The following is a 22,375-nucleotide window of genomic DNA, read 5'->3' on the forward strand; positions in this document are numbered from 1 at the left end:
ATGTGATTCCGGATTCAAGGTGGAGAATTTGTGCCTGGGATTGACATTCAGAGAATGTATCTTTCGTGTAATTGGAAAAATGAATGAGCAATTCACTATCACATCAGGAATTATGTGACTATAGTATCGAAGGAAATTGCTCTCTTCGTTCTAACATTTATTTGGTTTCTTAATCTCTTCGTCCCATTTGGTATCTTGAGTGAACGATGGAACTCACTTTACTATTACTGTGAGTGACTTTTTTTGTCATTTAGTCAAGACTAAGTGGAAGTCTTTTCAGCGTTCTGTGAGAGTACATTTTCTGTAACGAACACCAACAATGCACCTCTCTCCCCTTCCCAAATGAGCTTGGAGTTGTTGAGAGTAGCATAGACATCTTTCTCTGGTCTACAAGAACACAGAACTGGAGTCTTCTGTCATCAGTGTTACGGAACTGAGGCAGAGGTGTTGAACTGTAAGGAAGTGAAAATAAAACTATGAGATCCACGAGGAGAATTATATATTTTTCTCATAAAGCTAAATCTTTAGTTATATCAGTCAGCTGAACTCGTTCGTACGCGACACATAGTTCGATATGAGGTGTTCTGGGATCCTTGATGATCAGTCGCGGAAACTGATGAATTTTTTTTTTTGCTAAATGTGACTCTCATATCCACAATTTCTCCGTATTTATTCACGGAAAATGTAGTCCCGCAAGTAGGATGGTGAATTTGTGCCCGAGGTTGACAATTTAAGAACAGTGTAATTAGCAAAATAAATGAGTAACTCAAGTTTAGAAATTGTGTGTCTGTTGCTTACTGACAAGACAAACTTCAGGAGCAGCTATTAGTTTCACGGCTAGTTTGAAAATAAAAATATGAACGCATGCTTCGAAGATTATTTATTGCCATACAACTGGAGTTACATATTTTTTGACAATATTGTAATTACTTTTGAATCTTATAACAAGGATAAACTTTTTGTGTTGTTTCCTGAAGGTTAATGTAGAATACCGTCATGTGCGGAAGAAGACTCTTGTACTCTCAAACATAAGTGTATAAAAATACAAACGTGCATATCATCCCACAGAATAACGAAGAAAGGAAATACAGCATGTATGATGTATTATGTTTTTCCGTCATCTGCGTTACACTTCATACGAGAAATATGCGGAACATAGTTTTTAACTTCGGTGTTTCGACAAATGCATCGCGATTGCAAATCCGGATGTAGACTATGAAAATAGGGAATTTTTGGACTAATGGGAGTAGTTACATAATGTATGTAACGGAACACACGCGCATTAACAATTACGGAACTACATTGTCGAACTGCACCACAAAGCGACCGTTTGGGTGATATAATGAGTAAAAGAAATTAATTATTCTATTCTTTCCTTTGCTCTTGCTGCTGCACAACTTTCGAGAACCACCCCGAGGTGAATGCCTTCTGCTGTAGTTAACAACATTAAAAGACATAAAATGTGTATCGCTAAACATGGGGCAAATTCACAGTCGTTGAAACAGCTTCACACAGCCACAAATATGCTGCTGTAGAAATCGAGCAAACAAGCAACGTTGATAGTGTGAACACATGACATATTCTGCTCTCCAAATGCTTCTTTCTTTTATTTTTTACTTTCGCTTTAGACAACCTCTGTTGTACGGTTATCCATTCTTAAGTTATAAGAAGTGTCTCACTGAGAAAACCCAATAGAAGACAACTGTGTTAGTCATAATGCCATCGAAGAGGCAGGACCCAAAGAAGGTGGAAATGACCTTCCGACTGGCACTGATGACATTTTGCTGCACGAAAGAGTTTGGCCAGAAAACGGCGGGTCGAGCAGGGCGCCAGTCACGGCAAAGAGCACCTGTCGGCGGAGCGCAGCGATATTTACCGGCAGCGAAGAGCATGGAGAAGTTGGTGAAGGTGCCCGCGGCGGTGCGCGACAGGTAGTCGGCGGACGTCTTGATGTCGAGCATGACGGCTGCCGGCTGCTGGCTTCGGCTGCGCTCGGCTCGGCTCGGCTCGGCTGGCCTATGCTCGCGCTACCCTCGTCACCACCGGGAGACGACTGCGGCGCCTCCGTTCGCGGCACATCGCACGCGGCAAGTGCCGGCGCGCCGGCCAGCGCCGCGAGGCGAGCGCCGCCGGCTGGGGGAGGGGGCGCGGGGGTGGGGGGCGGAGCCGGCGGCGCGCGGGCCAATGGCGGCGCGCGGCGCCATGCTGACGCCCCCACCCCCGGCCCGCGAAGGCGGAGAGCGCATGCTGCGGGGGAAACGAGCGACAAACGGCGCCCCGCCGCCACCCGCCGCTCGCCGACCTCAGCGCGCCGTGTTATGGAGATAGCGGACCTTTCCTTTCCTTCCTCGGCCCTCCAGAGATAGGAAACGGCAGTGTCCCCGCCTGTTCACCCCTCAAACACAACTCCCGCCCACACTCTCTCGCTGGCATCGATCAGCTGCAAGAAACCGACGACCTGCGTCCCCCTCCGCCCAAAGAGTTAATCACCTCCGAGCCGAAGCCGACGCCGCACCACGCCACGCACCTCCGTGACGTGTTGCGTGTCGGCCCGAGGCGTGGTTAGACATTTCCCCAATCCCTGTTCCCATTATTTTCTTTTTTCTTACATCAGCTACAACCGCCTTCACGCAATCGATATTTTTATTGCCACAGAAAATTATGTTTGAAAAAAGTTTTTTGCATTTCCCACAGGTTACAGTGGTCTTTAATCACTAAGCAATTAATGCAGTGGTAAGTATAAAATTCGAAGGATAGTACTTTCTGAGAAGAATCAATTACTATGGTGAATCAGTAATTAGGCAATAAGGGCAAAATTCAAGATCTTGTTGAAAGAGAAATAAAAAAGGAAATGGAGAATCAGCCACATAGGACGCATGTAATATGAGGGTCTGTCAAATTGAACAAAGTAGTTTTGGAAGATGAAGGAAAGGCTCAGCTCTAGTCCGGGATAGGCCAACTCATGAAATATGTAACAATAAATACTACGCCATCATAGAAAGTGTGAAATCTTCATATCTGTGATTTCATTCTCTTTGGAAAATCCAAAACTTGCTAATTCAGCATGGCTGTTACTGAGTAACTGTGTTACTAAATAATAATAAATCATTCAGTAAGTCTTAAATATTATTCTCACATTCTCTGATAAAGATATCTTGGTTTTGTGTCAACATAATTTTGTGTGAAATTTCGATCTCTTCCACTGTGATAGGTATCAAAATTTTTCAGACAGCCAGGTGTACTTTTCATTTTGCACGTTGTCTCCGTCTGGTGTATAACCACAACAAACTTTATTACTGTCTCAACAAAATGAGAAAATTTAGGATATATGCTCAAATGGTACGAAAAAATGAGTGTAGAAACCCAACCAAGTGTAAAAAAATACTTTTTCATATGCGCCGTGTTCATATGTGAGTTGTTTCACGTGCAAATCTTTTCTGTAGAAGACGATATTTTTTGTAAATACGTTACATAAAACTACACTTTTTTTAATAATTGTGTTTTATTCCATGAATCGGTTTTCTAAACTTTTCAGGTTCATCTTCGGATGGTTTCTGGAGGTTACATTATGACTTTTAGCATAATGTTGGGTGCTGGCTTGCGACAGTATGGGCGGGTTTTTTCGTTAGTGTCCGTATGTCTGCCTCCATTTTGATGGTCAGTTGGTATTTCACTTCGCACACTTTAACACAATATATATTAATATACACTCTGACAGCGAAAGTTTGCCAGCATAAAACATGTGCTGTTCAACTGGCTATTAAAATGGAGGCAGACATATGGACACTAACGAAAAAAGCCGCCCATACTGTCGCAAGCCAGCACCCAGCAATATGCTAAAAATAATTATGTGATCTCCAGAAACCATCTGAAGATGAACTTGAAAAGGTTGGAAAATCTGTTCATGGAATAAAACATAATTGTTCGAAAAAGTGACTGGTTGCAGTTTTAGGTAACTTACTTACACTCAGTTAACAGTCACGGGTTCTAAAATATCCTTAATGGATAAGCTTAATCAGAAAATATTTTAATTTCCGCCAAAATAAAGTGCCTGCGTTGTGATCGATTATTACTGTGTTGTTGCGCCAGTAAAAGAATCATCAACGCCAAGCATTTCGTGCTGTTAGCGAACAGGAGCATACTCAGCTGTGTGCTTGTATTGATACTTCGTTAGTAACCCTATCATAGCTGTATGTTTGTGAATTATTACTCGTCGCAGTTTTGATGCGCTAATGCAAGTTAAATTGTAAGCGGATTAAGTGATTTGATTCATTTGTTATCGTTTCCTTTTCCTCTTTTTTTTTATCATTGGAGGAGTATTCATATAGATACTGCAGTTGTCAGCGTTTATGTAGTAACGCCTTTTATGCAGTTTTGTAGTTTCAAGTCTGTAGGTCCAGTTTAAGTGAGTAGGCTTCCTGTCTAGATTGGAGCTGATTTTGCAACCAAAATTGGTCCGTTTAATTTGGTAAAATGTGCTCTGTTTCCTTACAAAATATCACAGGTGCTCACTGAAACAATCGAACACTCGCCTTTATGTGGGGCTTAGGGGGAGACACATTTAATTGTAGTACATTTTAAACAGTTCCATACAGACCCTCATGCGCTGCACTAGAGACTATTTCAGGGTATGGTTACATTATTTTGCACTATAATTGCCGTACTTCTGTATCGCTACGCGAGGAATGCACGTTCCATGCAGTTTTACCCACACAGCTTTTAGATGAGTCATGTCCTACCGAGATTTTTATGAAGTATTTAAAACGGTGTGGTATCTTCCTTTATAATTTTAAGTGTTTTTATACGTCGCCAGGGCAGTGCTACCGCCATCGCTGAAAACTTGTACCGACTTTAGACCTTGCACTAGCTGCGGACGTGTACTGAGGCGACCTGCCTGCAGTGGATCAGGGCGTGCTTTCACGAATGTCAGTCAAAGCTACAGTAAGCTCTTTGTTTCTGGAATGATGTAGAAATATTTTATTTCTTTTCTGCTTCAGCTGCTCCGTTTTGAAAAGAGCACATTTTACGAAGTTGAGAAACACAGCATTCTTCCAGACGTTCCGTTATTTCCCCAGTGCGTGGCGCCACCTGACACACCACCCTCGTTCCGTCCTCCCACCGTTCCCGGGGCCATCGAGAGGCGGCTGTCGCTGTAGAAGAGGCCGCGGCTTCCGCGCTAGAGGATACTGTTTTCGGGGAAAAGTGCCTGCCAATTAAGCTGGGCGCCCGAGTCTCGATCGAAGGCAATTTGTCGGCTTCAGGCCAACTGCCGCAACAGGCGGAGCCGCGGCGCACGCCACCACCGTGCCACTGGCTCTCTGTGGGACGATACGCTTCCAGCGGACGAGCAACCGCTCATTCCCATACGTGGACAACTACGCACACACGCACGCACACACACACACACACACACACACACACACACACACACACACACACATCCAAAAAATTACCAAACTATAATTTCGAACCACCAGCGCATTTGTAATAAACCATTCGCACAAAAATCTACGAAATTTTCATTAAATAGAGTTCAGGAAATTTGTTGTTGGACAGGGGAGGGTGTTGCTCTTCAGAGACTGTCCAGTGACGTAGGTTCTTTTGATATCAGGAACTTCGCTGTTCCTATCGAGTAATTTGAGCAAACTTTCCCCTATGTATATAGCAAAGTAGTTACACCCTACTCTTGATATACAAATGGCGGCTGCCACAATTTCGATAGCGTCTGAAGATGTGCGTCCCACTGCAAAATTTTACGACATGATCTATCGTCTATCACGACCTGCTCGTACAAAGTAATGCGCAGCTCCTGGATTGCGAAACAATAAGGAGAGCCAGACCTAAATCGAATCTGATGTAGGTATTAGCGACTGTGGTCGGTGCACCAGCCAGCCTGAGTGTGGGTTTAGGCGGTTTCCCACGCTTGTTACGGCGAATGCTTGGTTAGTCCTCAACTTCAGCCTCAGAAAGTACGATACATAGACAGTTAAAACAGGATCACATACAGGACAGTGTTTAGACAAATCACAGACAACTGACGCACACGACTCCCCTCCCTGAGGTGACTGCGGCCACAGGAAGGGCATCCGGCCACGAAATTCAATACAAATCTTTTAAAATAGTCAAACCTTAAGTACAGTGGAACATCTGATAAACATTATTAATGCAAATTAAAAGAAAAAGAAAAAGATTTATCGTCCATTGTAGCTCATTGTGTAGTTTATTGAGACCAGAGTCGCAGTTCTCGACAAATAATGTAAAATACTCCCGTCAAGTAATTAATACATTATGCCTTACGACTCATCGGCCATAAATCGAAGAATACAAAATTTTGAGAACTTTATTCATTAATTACTACATAGGAAGTTATGGTAAACTTGAGTACCGTCGTTTAAAAGAAGATACACAGTGAAAACCTAGTACACTTTCCCTTAACGGGCAATACTCATCGCCGGTCGGTGTGTCCGAGAGGTTCTAGGTGCTTCAGTCTGGAACCGCGCGACCGCTACTGTCGGAGGTTCGAGTGACTGATGACCTCATTTGAACCATTTTGAAGCAATACGCATCGCGGAATGAGTAGATCACTCACAATGCACGATCAATAAACTGCCAAATGAAATTAAAGACTAATCCGTTGAGAGACATACAGAAAATTTGGAAATTTGTTGTAATGAATATGGGACCAAATTGCTGAAGTCATCGATGCCTAGGCTTACGCACTATTTAATCTAACTTAAACTAACTTATGCTATGGACAACACACACCCCCATGCCCGAGGGAGGATTCGAATCTCCGGCGGGGGCAGCCGCACGAACCATGACAAGACGCCTTAGACTGCACGGCTACCCCCGGCGCCGGCAGACATACAGAAAACATCGCTTTACACTCGAATTCATAGCGCTTATTTGTCGTCAGCCTATTATATAAGTCTGTGGAAACTAGGATTTATTGAGCAATTGACACGAAGTGTATGTTGACTGAGTGAAATAAAAAGAGAAAGAGGCTGATAGACAACACAACCATGTCAGAAGATACCGACATCTTGATACGATGAGCTTTTGTGACAAAGTTAGAGATTTAATTCATTTCAATGTACTGCTTATAGGGGTCGGTATGTTTAGTGTACCATACCTTCTTTAAACACAAGTATTTGTTTCACTAACGGAAACGATACGGGACAGCTGCCTCCGGAAGGACAGCTGCCGCATGAGGAAGGGCCAAAGTAAGGGGCGCGCTGCAACCCGGAGTACACATTCTCTCTATTCTGCTTTCGGCTGCCAGTTCTGCCAGCGTGTCTGGAACCACCAGCTCCTAACCCAACACCGTAAAAGTTCAGGACTTACCAAATTCCTGTGACATCTCGGCTAATACCTGAAGAACTCTTAAGAACTTCGACTGATGAGTCTACTAATAATCAGTTCGCCATTTCAGAGCCGTTTTGTTTTTAGTACGGTGAGTAGCACAATCAAAAAATAACTCACTATGAATGATTCTAGGTAACCTAAGTCACGCGTTTATGTTCGCAGAGAAAAATATTTTAAATCTCGCATCTTCAAACAGATTAGATCTTCTCGATAGTGTCAGAACTGACAGAGAGATCAGTGACCATTACGATTCTACAAGAGCGATGGTGTCCATATGCAAAAAGGTCATTTAAGTCAGCTAGGAAAATATTTGTATTTGTTCGAACTGACAGAGCCACTAACAAACTATTTAAAAGACGATCTGAGAACACTTACTTCAGATATGGCAAATGCAGAACAATTGCGAATAAAGCTGAAAGCCGTTATAAGCCATGGTTTGGATAAGTACATAACAATTATAGTAATAAAAGACGACAAAAATTCAACTTGGTTAAAAGGTATCATTCGGAGAGCGCTGCGGACAGACTCTACTACGCGGTAGCTACAAATGTAACTGTAGGGAACCTTATGGAGAAAACTTGATAACAACTCGTGCATCTGTACGAAGACCAAACAAGAAGACTGCAAAAATTTTTACAGTCAGATCCCACAGAAATATCTACAAGAAAATCGTAAGAAGTCACTATCGTCTGCAAGGTCCCAAATCTCCCGCTCAGTCTCTTTTGACTCTGCCCAGTGTTGAAATTGAAGATAGTAGAAAAAGAAGCTGAAATATCAAATTTCGCTTTTAAGAAGGTCGTTACGCATGAGGATACTACTGCACTGATGCTTGGAGGCTGCATAGCCTGAAAAATGATAGATATTGATATAAGTACCTCAATCTAGTATTGGAAAATAATTAACACTTCACAAAACGAACAAGATACCACCCGACATCCGTATTGCAGGTAGATTTCATACTGTACACGAAGCGTAATTAGTCCCTTTCCTTACTGCAATTCATCTAGAATCTCTTCATCAGTGAATAGATCGCCTGACTGTAAATAGACTGCAAGTGACTCCTATTCACAAAAGAACTACAAAAAGAATCATTTTACTGCATTCAGTCTGTTTCCGGGTCTAAAGCATATTCTAACCTCAAACATTATGAAGTTTCTGCAGGAAAATAAGCTTCTAGCAGAGGAAAGACTACTCCTGTTGAATAAATCTTACGTTGTTCATGCACGATATTTTACAAAAAGGTGAAGCAAGTGAAAATGCAGATACCACCTTCCTATATTTCCAACATCCACTCGATACTGTAGAACATCGTATTTGTAGTTACGTGATTTGTTCGATGTATATTTGACTAATGAGACCCACTGTGTTTTACAGAACAGCGACTGTACAGTAGGAACGATAGTAATATCGGATGCTACCCAAACAAAAGTAACAGGATCTTCAATGTTTTCAGTATGCAGCGTATTTCAAAGCCTTTGCATAAAACATCTACGGATAATAGATCACGTCAGAGGAAACAACTTTTGTAAGAGACAAAAATTAACTTACGCTTACCGCCGACGCTAGGCGTTCTTTTGTGTAAGTTATGCACTTGAGTGGTGGCAGAGCGTGGGCAATCTGCTGCGTGCCTACGACTCAGTCACCTGTTCCTTGTGGAAGTGGGTAGGTCCATAAAAATTAAACCTCTTGAATCGCTTCTAAAATATCTTTCTTCGCTTGTAAAAACTCATTCGTGAGGTCTCCTTTAAAATTACTCAATCAGTTTACCGTGGTAGGCGGTATGCACCACACTTGGTTAGGGCACCGAGATATATCGGTGAAATCTCGTCGTCCCAGAGCCGGCCAATACTACAGGGCATCTAGCCTCGAAGGAAAGAGTTAGCGAACATTTGTCTCTGACAGGAGTTGTTCCGTATGACGTGATCTATCACCCTCAGACGTTTGATGCAAAGACTTTGAAACACCCTGTATATACACGATTTATCATATAATATCGGCAGCAACTTAAGATGGCTTGCCGACGTTGATCATGTCTGCGGGGAAGTACCGTCTTTGGACCATCACAAGGCAACTTAGGAAATTTAACTTGGTACAGTGACTCGCAGCTGTCTTTAAACGTGGATAAATGCAGGATAATATCTATAACGAAGAGAACGAACGTGACATGAACACAGAAAACTGAAAATTGCAGCTTACAGCTTGGCAGGGAAGGTAGGGGGAGGGAGTGTATATGTGTACCATGGACACTGACAAACTGGGTATTGCAATTTATAGATTTACCAAATAAGAATCTACAAAGTATATATAAATCATTCATTTTAATGGTTCAAATGGCTCTAAGCACTATGAGACTTAACATCTGAGGTCATCATTCCCCTAGACATAGACCAACTTAAACCTAATTAACCTAAGGACATCACACACATCCATGCCCGAGGCAGGATTAGAACCTGCGACGGTAGCAGCAGCGCGGATCCAGACTGAAGTGCCTAGAGCCGCTCGGCCACAGCAGCCGACCTGTATCATCGGATGTAGTTGATATGTCGTAAACGGCGTCTTTCACCTTTCCCCACAGAAAAAACTCGATAGGCATCAAGTCTGGGGAGCGTGCCGTTCAAGGTGCAGGTCCTCTGTGTCCAACCTAACGATTTGGAAACAATTCGTGAAGACCTGCTGTAGTACTTCGTGCACTATGGCCTGAAATAAATTCTGCAGAAATTTTTACGAAGTCTCAGACGGTGTTCAGGAAAGATAGATTAGGCAGAATTGGTGGTGGAGTGTTTGTGTCTGTCAGTAGTGGTTTATCTTGTAGTGAAGTCGAAGTAGATACTCCGTGCGAATTGGTATGAGTGGAGGTTATACTTAATAGCCGAACTAAGTTAATAATTGGGTCCTTCTACCGACCCCCAGACTCCGATGACATAGTTGCTGAACACTTCAGAGAAAATTTGAGTCTCGTAACAAATAAATACCCCACTCATACGGTTATAGTTGGTGGGGACTTCAACCTTCCCTCGGTATGTTGGCAAAAATACTTGTTCAAAACCGGTGGTAGGCAGAAATCATCTTCCGAGATTGTCCTAAATGCTTTCTCCGAAAATTATTTCGTGCAGTTAACAAATAAATACCCCACTCATACGGTTATAGTTGGTGGGGATTTCAACCTTTCCTTGATATGTTTGCAAAAATACTTGTTCAAAACCGGCGGTAGGCAGAAAACATCTTCCGAGATTGTCCTAAATGCTTTCTCCGAAAATTATTTCGAGCAGTTAGGCCACGAACCCACGCGAATTGTAAATGGTTGCGAAAACACACTTGACCTCTTAGCCACAAACAATCCAGAGCTAGTAGAGAGCATCATGACTGATTCACGGATTAGTGATCACAAGGTCGTTGTAGCTAGGCTCAATACCGTTCCACCAGAAACAAACGCAAAATAATTTTATTTAAAAAAGCGGATAAAATGTCACAAGAAGCCTTCCTAAGAGACAATCTCCATTCCTTCCGAACTGACTATGCAAATGTACACGAGATGTGGCTCAAATTCAAAGATATAGTAGCAACAGCAATTGAGAGATTCATACCTCATAAGTTGGTAAGAGATGGAACTGATCCCCCATGGTACACAAAACAGGTCCGAACGCTGTTGCAGAGGCAACGGAAAAAGCATGCGAAGTTCAGAAGAACGCGAAATCCCGAAGATTGGCTAAAATTTACAGATGCGCGAAATTTGGCACGGACTTCAATGCGATATGCCTTTAATAGGTTCCACAACGAAACATTGTCTCGAAATCTGGTAGAAAATCCGAAGAAATTCTGGTCGTATGTAAAGTACACAAGCGGCAAGACGCAGTCAATACCTTCGCTGCGCAGTGCCGATGGTACTGTTACCGACGACTGTGCCGCTAAGGCGGAGTTATTGAACGCAGTTTTCCGAAATTCCTTCGCCAGGGAAGACGAATTGAATATTCCAGAATTTTAAACACGAACAGCTGCTAGCATGAGTTTCTTAGAAGTAGATATCTTAGGGGTTGCGAAGCAACTCAAATCGCTTGATACGGGCAAGTCTTCAGGTCCAGATTGTATACCGATTAGGTTCCTTTCAGATTACTCTGATACAATAGCTCCCTACTTAGCAATCATACACAACCGCTCGATCACCGATAGATCTGTACCTATAGATTGGAAAATTGCGCAGGTCGCACCAGTGTTTAAGAAGGATAGTAGGAGTAATCCATCGAACTACAGACCTATATCATTGACGTCGGTTTTCAGTAGGGTTTTGGAGCATATACTGTATTCAAACATTATGAATCACCTCGAAGGGAACGATCTATTGATACGTAATTAGCGTGGTTTCAGAAAACATCGTTCTTGTGCTATTCGCGCGAAGTAATGGCCGCTATCGACAGGGGATCTCAAGTTGATTCCGTATTTCTAGATTTCCGGAAAGCTTTTGACACCGTTCCTCACAAGCGACTTCTAATCAAGCTGCGGGCCTATGGGGTATCGTCTCAGTTGTGCGACTGGATACGTGATTTCCTGTCAGGAAGGTCGCAGTTCGTAGTAATAGACGGCAAATCATCAAGTAAAACTGAAGTGATATCAGGTGTTCCCCAGGGAAGCGTCCTGGGACCTCTGCTGTTCCTGATCTATATAAATGACCTGGGTGACAATCTGAGCAGTTCTCTTAGGTTGTTCGCAGATGATGCTGTAATTTACCGCTTAGTAAGGTCATCCGAAGAACAGTATCAGTTGCAAAGCGATTTAGAAAAGATTGCTGTATAGTGTGGCAGGTGGCAGTTGACGCTAAATAACGAAAAGTGTGAGGTGATCCATATGAATTCCAAAAGAAATCCGTTGGAATTCGATTACTCGATAAATAGTACAATTCTCAAGGCTGTCAATTTAACTAAGTACTTGGGTGTTAAAATTACGAACAACTTCAGTTGGAAAGAACACATAGATTATATTGTGGGGAAGGCGAGCCAAAGGTTGCGTTTCATTGGCAGGACACTAAGAAGATGCAACAAGTCCACTAAAGAGACAGCTTACACTACACTCGTTCGTCCTCTGTTAGAATATTGCTGCGTGGTGTGGGATCCTTACCAGGTGGGATTGACAGAGGACATCGAAAGGGTGCAAAAAAGGACAGCTCGTTTTGTATTGTCACGTAGTAGGGGAGAGAGTGTGGCAGATAGCCGGCCGAAGTGGCCGTGCGGTTAAATGCGCTGCAGTCTGGAACCGCAAGACCGCTACGGTCGCAGGTTCGAATCCTGCCTCGGGCATGGATGTTTGTGATGTCCTTAGGTTAGTTAGGTTTAACTAGTTCTAAGTTCTAGGGGACTATGACCTCAGCAGTTGAGTCCCATAGTGCTCACAGCCATTTGTGGCAGATATACGCGAGTTGGGATGGAAGTCATTAAAGCAAAGACGTTTTTCGTCGCGGCGAGATCTATTTACGAAATTTCAGTCACCAACTTTCTCTTCCGAATGAGAAAATATTTTGTTGAGCCCAACCTACATAGATAGGAATGATCATCAAAATAAAGTAAGAGAAATCAGAGCTCGAACAGAAAGGTTTAGGTGTTCGTTGTTCGGGAGTGGAATGGTAGAGAGATAGTATGATTGTGGTTCGATGAACCCTCTGCCAAGCACTTAAATGTGAAGTGCAGAGTAATCATGTAGATTTAGATGGAGATGTGTTGATACCACAGGTTCCTCATAGTCTGCAGTGGAGCTTAGTCTAGCATCTGTAGAAGATGTTCTGCTAGAAGGCTAAGATATCTTTACGTGTTCAGTGTTCCGTCTATGAAAAACGGGTCAATGAGTTCAGGGTTCACTATTCTACATCACACGTTTACGCTCCATGGAAGCTGACGTTCCACTTCACGAAACCAATGGGGTTTGTCAGCAGACCAATAGGACGTATTTCGGCGGCTTGCTGGCCATGATTGGTAAATATGGCTTCATCCCTAAACAAGATACATGATACATCTGCAGTATCTTGTCTTAACGCCCATGTACAGAAGTTACCACGATAACCGTTTCCATACAGCTCTTGATGAAGAGAGATGTAATAGGGATAGAATCTATGTCGATGGGGATGTGTAGGGTACTTGCCTGCCTCATGCCACTTTCTCGTGCGATTGTGCGGGAGCTAACATGCGGATCAACAGCAACAGCAGCAAGAACATCTATTTCCCCCTCCTGTATCGTCACTTGTTTCTTTCTGTTACGTTGTCTAGGTGTTACACTACCACTTCCACGTAACTGGTTAAAGAGACTGATAAATAATTGCCGGGATGTCTGACGTCTATTGGGATATCTTGCCGCATATACCGTACAACTGCATTCTTCCTACCCTCTGCGTACTCCGTCAGCATGTCGGCTTTTTCTGTATTGGTAAATCCCATCGTCCACCCACAACCTACTGCGTGGATGTCACATAATGACTGACTAGCAGGTCGCAATGCACTCAAGGCACACATAAGCGCACTGTAAGCAAAAATAACAAACCATACCTAGCAACTACGTAGGCTGAAACACACGAACAAGCGTGGAAACTTTTCAAAATATGACATCTCGTAAACGACACGCACTAGAGTTCTGTAACAACCACTGACATTGTAATTTACCTTGCTTTTAGTCTGTTAATGTCAGTAGACGCTGTTCCATTTAAAAAACTGGACTTTTGCACAAAACATACACTTTCTAAATATTATTACAATCTGTTTATTGGCTAACAATACGAACCCCTAACTACCAGTACATGATGTGAAAACCGTATATCAAGAGCACTTTCCATTTCCGCAATATTTGCGGTGCATGTTTTAGGTGAATCACCCCGTATACTGACACTGATGAAACAAAGAAGAAATACGGTTCAAAATTGAAAGTATAAATTTGCCTTTTTCCTGAACAGCTCTGAACTCACAAAAAGTTAATATAAACAGGCGAAAATAATACTTTGCTTTGAAGGCCAGATGTATATACATCCACATCAGAGTAATTGGCACAGTAAGTGGGAGCAGTGCATATTTTTCCCTTAAAATGTACACCTGTTCTTATCAACATTAAAAAAAATAATGTGCACTCCATGTTTGGGTACACTTATGTAAACCCAGCTTCCAAAGGAGAGTATTATTGGTGCCTATTTGTTTGCTTGGAAACAATAAGTACACTTTGGTAGCGATGTACTCAGAACTTTCGTCACGAGATTTGAATGTCAATTGTGAATGATCATATATGTGTGTCATAAGGCCAAACAATATGAATTGTTCAGAAAATAGCTAATTTTATCTTAGGTGCTGACTATGTTTATCACAAATGTAATGTTGATTGAAAGAATATGAAAAAGAAATCGGTCTTCACATTCGTACTGGAAAACAGCAGCAGCAGTAAATCAGCGGTTCTGAATACAAGAAACTGTATTGATATTAAACGACGGTTCAATTCCGCATCCGGCCATCCTGATTTAGATTTTCCGTGATATCCCTAAATCGCTCCAGGCAAATGCTAGGGTGGTTCCCTTGAAAGGGTACGGCCGACTTCCTTCCCCGTCCTTCCCTAATCCGATGAGATCAATGCCCTCGCTCTCTGGTCTCCTCCCCCACAACAAACCAATCAACCAACCAACCAACCACGCTGCTGCTACGGCCGCAGGTTCGAATCCTGCCTCGGGCGTTGATGTAAGTGATGTGCTTAGGTTAGATAGGTTTAAGTAGTTCTAAGTCTAGGGGACTGATGATCTCATATGTTAAGTCCCATAGTGCTCAGAGCGATTTGAACCATTTGAGTGTTAATTTTCACAAGCAACATCGCTGACACTCTCAACCATGTTGGTTAAAATCACACCTATACGCAATATGTGGATAAAAGAGCACGAAAATTACGTATGTTTGCCGACGTGAGGATCTACCACCTCACCTATTTAAAATAAATTGTATCAGGAATAGAGGATCTCCTACAGGAAGCTTTTCCACTTAAACCGAAAGCTTTTAAACTTTAGTCCGCTGTATCTTACACTTTAATGAAAGCTGAACCAGGAGGCTCAGAAATTTTTTGATAGTGTGATGCGATCTGGAGACGTCAGTAAGTTACTTCGTTTTAAATCCGTCAATATAACGGTAGTGCAAGATGATTTTGAATTCACTTTCAGAAGTAGGTTGCACTAACACATTTGATAACAGAGCTGTTATTTATATTCCCAAAGACTCGTGCTGCCTCCATTGGACTAGCTACGAACAGGTGTGAACAAACCAAGTCATTTGTACTGTTATTTAGGGCTCTTGCCTATTTGAAGAGCAGGGCTAGTGACGCAGGTGTAGAAAAAAAGTCATTACACACTTTTGCAAATCATAAGGGCAAAATCTTGAATCAAGCTTTTGTCATCTGAAAAAGCACTACGGATCAAAAGTATGCGGAAACCTACACTCCTGGAAATGGAAAAAAGAACACATTGACACCGGTGTGTCAGACCCACCATACTTGCTCCGGACACTGCGAGAGGGCTGTACAAGCAATGATCACACGCACGGCACAGCGGACACACCAGGAACCGCGGTGTTGGCCGTCGAATGGCGCTAGCTGCGCAGCATTTGTGCACCGCCGCCGTCAGTGTCAGCCAGTTTGCCGTGGCATACGGAGCTCCATCGCAGTCTATAACACTGGTAGCATGCCGCGACAGCGGGGACGTGAACCGTATGTGCAGTTGACGGACTTTGAGCGAGGGCGTATGGTGGGCATGCGGGAGGCCGGGTGGACGTACCGCCGAATTGCTCAACACGTGGGGCGTGAGGTCTCCACAGTACATCGATGTTGTCGCCAGTGGTCGGCGGAAGGTGCACGTGCCCGTCGACCTGGGACCGGACCGCAGCGACGCACGGATGCACGCCAAGACCGTAGGATCCTACGCAGTGCCGTAGGGGACCGCACCGCCACTTCCCAGCAAATTAGGGACACTGTTGCTCCTGGGGTATCGGCGAGGACCATTCGCAACCGTCTCCATGAAGCTGGGCTACGGTCCCGCACACCGTTAGGCCGTCTTCCGCTCACGCCCCAACATCGTGCAGCCCGCCTCCAGTGGTGTCGCGACAGGCGTGAATGGAGGGACGAATGGAGACGTGTCGTCTTCAGCGATGAGAGTCGCTTCTGCCTTGGTGCCAATGATGGTCGTATGCGTGTTTGGCGCCGTGCAGGTGAGCGCCACAATCAGGACTGCATACGACCGAGGCACACAGGGCCAACACCCGGCATCATGGTGTGGGGAGCGATCTCCTACACTGGCCGTACACCACTGGTGATCGTCGAGGGGACACTGAATAGTGCACGGTACATCCAAACCGTCATCGAACCCATCGTTCTACCATTCCTACACCGGCAAGGGAACTTGCTGTTCCAACAGGACAATGCACGTCCGCATGTATCCCGTGCCACCCAACGTGCTCTAGAAGGTGTAAGTCAACTACCCTGGCCAGCAAGATCTCCGGATCTGTCCTCCATTGAGCATGTTTGGGACTGGATGAAGCGTCGTCTCACGCGGTCTGCACGTCCAGCACGAACGCTGGTCCAACTGAGGCGCCAGGTGGAAATGGCACGGCAAGCCGTTCCAAAGGACTACATCCAGCATCTGTACGATCGTCTCCATGGGAGAATAGCAGCCTGCATTGCTGCGAAAGGTGGATATACACTGTACTAGTGCCGACATTGTGCATGCTCTGTTGCCTGTGTCTATGTGCCTGTGGTTCTGTCAGTGTGATCATGTGATGTATCTGAACCCAGGAATGTGTCAATAAAGTTTCCCCTTCCTGGGACAATGAATTCACGGTGTTCTTATTTCAATTTCCAGGAATGTATTACTAGACATTAATATGCAGAGCGTCCATCCCTTGCTTTTATGACGACTTGAACTCTTCTGGGCACACTTTCAGGGAGTTCTTTGATTGCCTATGGAGGAATGGCAGTCCATTCTTCTTCCGAAGCCAGAAGTTATTGATGTTAGAAATGGTTCAAATGGATCTAACCACTATGGGACTTAACATCTGAGGTCATCAGTCCGCTAACTTCGAACTGCTTAAACCTAACTAACCTAAGGACATCACACACATCCATGCCCGAGGCAGGATTCGAATGTACGACCGTAGCAGCAGTGCGGTTGCGGACTGAAGCGCCTAGAACCGCTCGGCCACAACGGCCGGCTATTGATGTTAGACACTGGGGCTTGAACGATCCCAGATGTATTCTATTGAGTTCAGGTAGGGACTCGAACAGGACAGATAATTTCAGAAGTTTTATTATCAAGAAACCATTGCCTCACAGATGCTGCTTCACGACAACGTGGACTGTCATGTTGGTACAAACCACCATCGTCTCTGCTCTGTTCATCTACTCTGCGTGGTACACAATGCTGTAAAATGTGTTCATACCCTTCCGCATGCAGCGTTTTTTTAAGCGCAGTAAGGGGGCCACACCCAAACCACGAAAAACACCCCTACACCTTGACAGCACCTCCTCCGAGCTTCACTGTTGACAGTACACATGACGATTTCAGTTCTTCAGGCATTCGCCAAATCAGAGACTTCCTTCTTGTTGCCACAGCTTACAGCGCAATTTGTGACTCCAGATCACTCGTTTTCAGTTATCCACTGTCCAGTGGTGTCACTCTTTATGCCACTTCAAGCCTCTCTTAACTCTGGCTACAGAAATGTGCGACTCATCAGGCGCTGCTCAACAGTTGTATGCTTTGTAACTCACGAGTGATTCCTTCTGCTGGTATCGTGTGATTGTTTACAACCACTCTACGCAGCGTTCGAAGCTCCCAGTACATGAGGTCTGCCTGGCCTTGATTGTGGTTCGTGTTTCCATTTCACACACACTAACATAACAAACAGTCGATTGCGGAGCGTCAGAAGGCCTGAAACGTCCTTCGTGCATTTGTTACTCAAGTGACGTCCAGTGAGTAGTCCACGTCCGAAGTCACTGAGCTCTCTTGAGCGACCCATTCTGGTGTTACTGCTCCTCTGCTGACAACACGACACTCCCCACCTCCATTTATAATGCCGTGTCCGCGTCTCCTGACACGCAGTCGTCAAATACACATTAAACAAGTGTCCTGATACTTTCGATCAGCTAGTGTATTACGTTGACCGAATTAACCATCAGCGGCATATTATTCAAAGAAGAGCAATATGCACGATAAGTACCAACAGTGACAGAAAAAAATTAGACTACATAACATTAAAACTTCACAATTTCACAAGTTAAAGTTGACTGCAAATTCTGTCAGCCCCGATAGCTGAGTGGTCAGCGTGACGGATTGCCGTCCTACGGGCCCGGGTTTGATTCCCGGCTGGGTCGGGGATTTTCTTCGCTCAGGGACTGGGGGTTGTGCTCTCTTCATCATTATTTGATCCTCATCCGGCGCGCAGGTCGCCCAGTGTAGCGTCGAGTGTAATAAGACCTGCACCAAGCCGGCCGGACCTGCCCCGCAAGGGGCCTCCCGGCCAATGACGCCAAACGCTCATTTCCATTTTTTTTCCTGCAAATGAATATTAGGAACATTTCCTTATATGCCACCCACAGACACATAATTCGCACAGTGCACACCCATGTAGTTGTGTAACACCTCTGTTTGCCATATGTATGTATTTGGTATATGGAAGGAAGCGATCAGGGAAAAGTGGAAAATGGGGTTTCGTGACTAATTTCTGCCGTGTTGAATTCCGGTGCGTGTGTGTCCCCGGGAGATAGCAGATATGCTGTACTTAAGGGTTTGCCCCTAACGAGTGGCGGGGAGTCTAATACGATAACAGGTAGCCTGGATGACACGGTTGCTATAGCACGTGAATTTTCCCGCCACTACGACTTACAGTTGAGAGGCGCTGTATACGGGAACTCCCAGGGTTTAGCTCAATGATAATGATTTCGTAGTTTTTCAAGAAAAGAGGACATATACATCAGTCGTAAGGCTGTTTTCAAGAATTCCGAGAGAGCCGTTCGGGTGGCGCTAACGTAAGAAGTAGGGAGCAGGTAGTTAGTTGTTCAAGGTTAACAACAAGAGACGTGAGAGACAGACAGGACGTGACAGTAGCCTGGTGTGTACTGTGGCGGTGAGGGAACAGAGACATGAAGGGGGAAAGGGAGGGAGTACGCAGAAACATTGGAGGGATGGTCAGCGAGCAGCCATCCGGCAGACGCGAAATTGTGCTAGGCCAGAGTGATTCATTGGAAAGTACCGGCGCAGATCACATCTTGAGTTCTCGTAGCTTTCGTAATCCTCGCGAAAACTTATTATTTTTCCTAATTCAGTTAACTGAAAGTTAATAAAAGTTGTTTTGTGGTTCTTTCTCTTGTCTTATGTTTCCGTCTATTATATTTCGAGCACCGTGATTTACAATCCACGCTAAACAATCGAGTACCCCCACCCCCCGCGCATACAAACACACACATCCTAACTTTTCCCGGTAAGTCAATTCAAAGGTCGGCAGAAGAGGTGGACAGACCACCTCAGCTCCTACTAAAGCACGGTAGTGTTCAAACAAACCGTCGTAATGAAGACAACATTGTAGTTTCCTCATGTTATTTCTCTGGAAAATAAACTGTGCCCTCGACACGTGAGGGCTTGTGAGTTTGAGTGGCACGTCTCGACAACACCTTCACTGGCTTACGATACATACCGCAGTATCTTGCCAGTGTACAGCCAGTTAGCATGGAGTTACCACTATAAAGTGTGCCCGCTTGTGAGCCGGGCTCTATCATTCGTTTTTTTTGCTGCGTATCAACTATCCGCTGTTCGTATCCGTCAGGAGTTAACCTCAGTCTGTGGGGAAGGCTGTACGAGCAATCGAATCGGGATGATACCTGGTTCCATTAGTCGACCCCTAAGAGAAAAAGTCAGAGTATGGTGAGGAAAAAATCTGGCAAAAATGAGCCAAACCAGGCAAAGGTGACACTTTCATCAGGGGCAGTAATGGCAACCGTCTTTAGTACTGTCAAAGGCCGTTACTCATTCACTAAATGTCTCGCAACACCGCAATGAATTCAGAGAGAGACTGTAATGACTTGAGGAATCTGTGAGCTGCCGTCAAAGAAAATGTCTTGGACTTTTGTCTCGCGAAGTTGTCTTTCTTCATGATAATGTTCGGCCTCACACAGCTCGAATGATCCAGGCGGGGCTCAGAAGGCTTAAATGGGAAGTGCTGGCTCTGAGCACTATGGGACTCAACTGCTGAGGTCATTAGTCCCCTAGAACTTAGAACTAGTTAAACCTAACTAACCTAAGGACATCACAAACATCCATGCCCGAGGCAGGATTCGAACCTGCGACTGTAGCGGTCTTGCGGTTCCAGACTGCAGCGCCTTTAACCGCACGGCCACTTCGGCCGGCGGGGAAGTGCTCCGGCATCCTCCATATTCATCAGATATTACCCCGAGTGATTTTCACATGCTCCCCCAATTCAAAGATCATCTATGAGGTAAGCACTCTAACACAGATGACAAAGTCACATTAAAAACGAACACCTGCTTACGACCACAGGACCCTACCTCGTACAACACTGGTTCGGAAAAACTTGTAACGTTACCAAAAATGCTCGGAAAAATATAGCGACTATATAGACAAATAACACACGCACTGTAGAACGGCAACAAAATTAATCCAATGTGATGCTCCTCGTATTATTAAAGAGTTTATTTCAAGTTTTTTAATTCGGATATAGTAAAGTGTAAAACCACAGCGCTGCGCGAAATAGCTTAATCCTGATTATTTTGTAATGCAGTTTACCACCTGGTGACGGTCATGTGTTTCAAAAGGTCTTAAAAAATGGCTCAAATGGCTCTGAGCACTACGGGACTCAACTGCTGTGGTCATAAGTCCCCTAGAACTTAGAACTACTTAAACCTAACTAACCTAAGGACAGCACACAACACCCAGCCATCACGAGGCAGAGAAAATCCCTGACCCCGCCGGGAATCGAACCCGGGAACCCGGACGTGGGAAGCGAGAACGCTACCGCACGACCACGGGATGAGGGCAAAATGTCTTAATCAAGCAACTGCAACACAACAGCAACTCAGGTGCTACCAGCAGATTCTGAATGTAATTATAATTTAATATTAGTATATACAGGGTGAAAAGTATTTAAACGGAAAAACTCTAGGACGTTGTATGGGAAATCAAAACAAATATTTTTCCCTAATGTCATTTTTTTCCTATGAGGATTATTTAAGCCGTTGGAGGCTGTATTACGCTCTTCAGTTGTTAAAGGGCGCATTACACTCATCAGTTATAGGTAGCTGCTGTCCACCAGTGTAGTAGTGCATTGTCTCTGTTTACTAATGGAGCGATACACCTGGAGTGAGTACACTGATATGGTTGGTGCGTACTGCGTAGCGCACCACAACGGACGAGCTGCACAGCGGGTTTATCAACAATAATATCCTAATCGCCGTATCCCGCATCATACGACCTTTGCTGCTAGGTACCAACGTCTGCGTGGGACCGGGTCACATAGCAGATTACCTGGACAGGGACGTCGTCGCACTGTAACAACGCTGCAATTTGAGGAAGGTGTCTTGCAGCATGTGAAGCGGGATCCTTCAATCAGCACTCGTGCAATTGAGCTTAACATGGGGACGAATCACACGAATGTAAGAACAGTCCTTCGAGAGCAGTTGTTACGTCCATTTCATCTACAGCGTGTCCACAACCTGGTACCTGGAACAGTATGAAATGCATCCTACATTTCCATCCTCTGTGTTGTTTACTGATGAAGCAACGTTCGGGCATGATGGAATCTTCAACATGCACAATTCGCATATTGAGAGTGAGGATAACCAACTTGCCACAGTTACTAGCGCTCATCTACTGCGGTTCCTCGTTAATGTGTGGGTCAGTGTTGTTGGGGACTGTTTAACTGGGCCGTATCTTCTATCTAGGCCATTAAATGGCAGCCACCATTACAATTTTCTCGCCACAGTATTGTCAGAATTGCTGGAGGACGTCCCGCTC

General features: G+C 44.5%; 1 protein-coding gene across 1 annotated transcript in view; it reads right to left on the reverse strand.

Moving 5' to 3' along the window:
* LOC124712951 (transcriptional regulator ERG homolog) overlaps positions 1–1,961 on the reverse strand; it is a 290,618-nt gene extending 288,657 nt beyond the window's left edge. Inside the window, exon 1 of the mRNA XM_047242911.1 lies at positions 1,877–1,961. Within this exon, the coding sequence (XP_047098867.1) occupies positions 1,877–1,961 (85 nt within the window). The remainder of the gene's footprint in view (positions 1–1,876) is intronic.
* Between the last annotated feature and the right edge of the window lie 20,414 nt (positions 1,962–22,375).

The sequence above is a fragment of the Schistocerca piceifrons genome, chromosome 1 (assembly GCF_021461385.2).
Source record: "Schistocerca piceifrons isolate TAMUIC-IGC-003096 chromosome 1, iqSchPice1.1, whole genome shotgun sequence".
NCBI classification, from domain to species: domain Eukaryota; kingdom Metazoa; phylum Arthropoda; class Insecta; order Orthoptera; family Acrididae; genus Schistocerca; species Schistocerca piceifrons.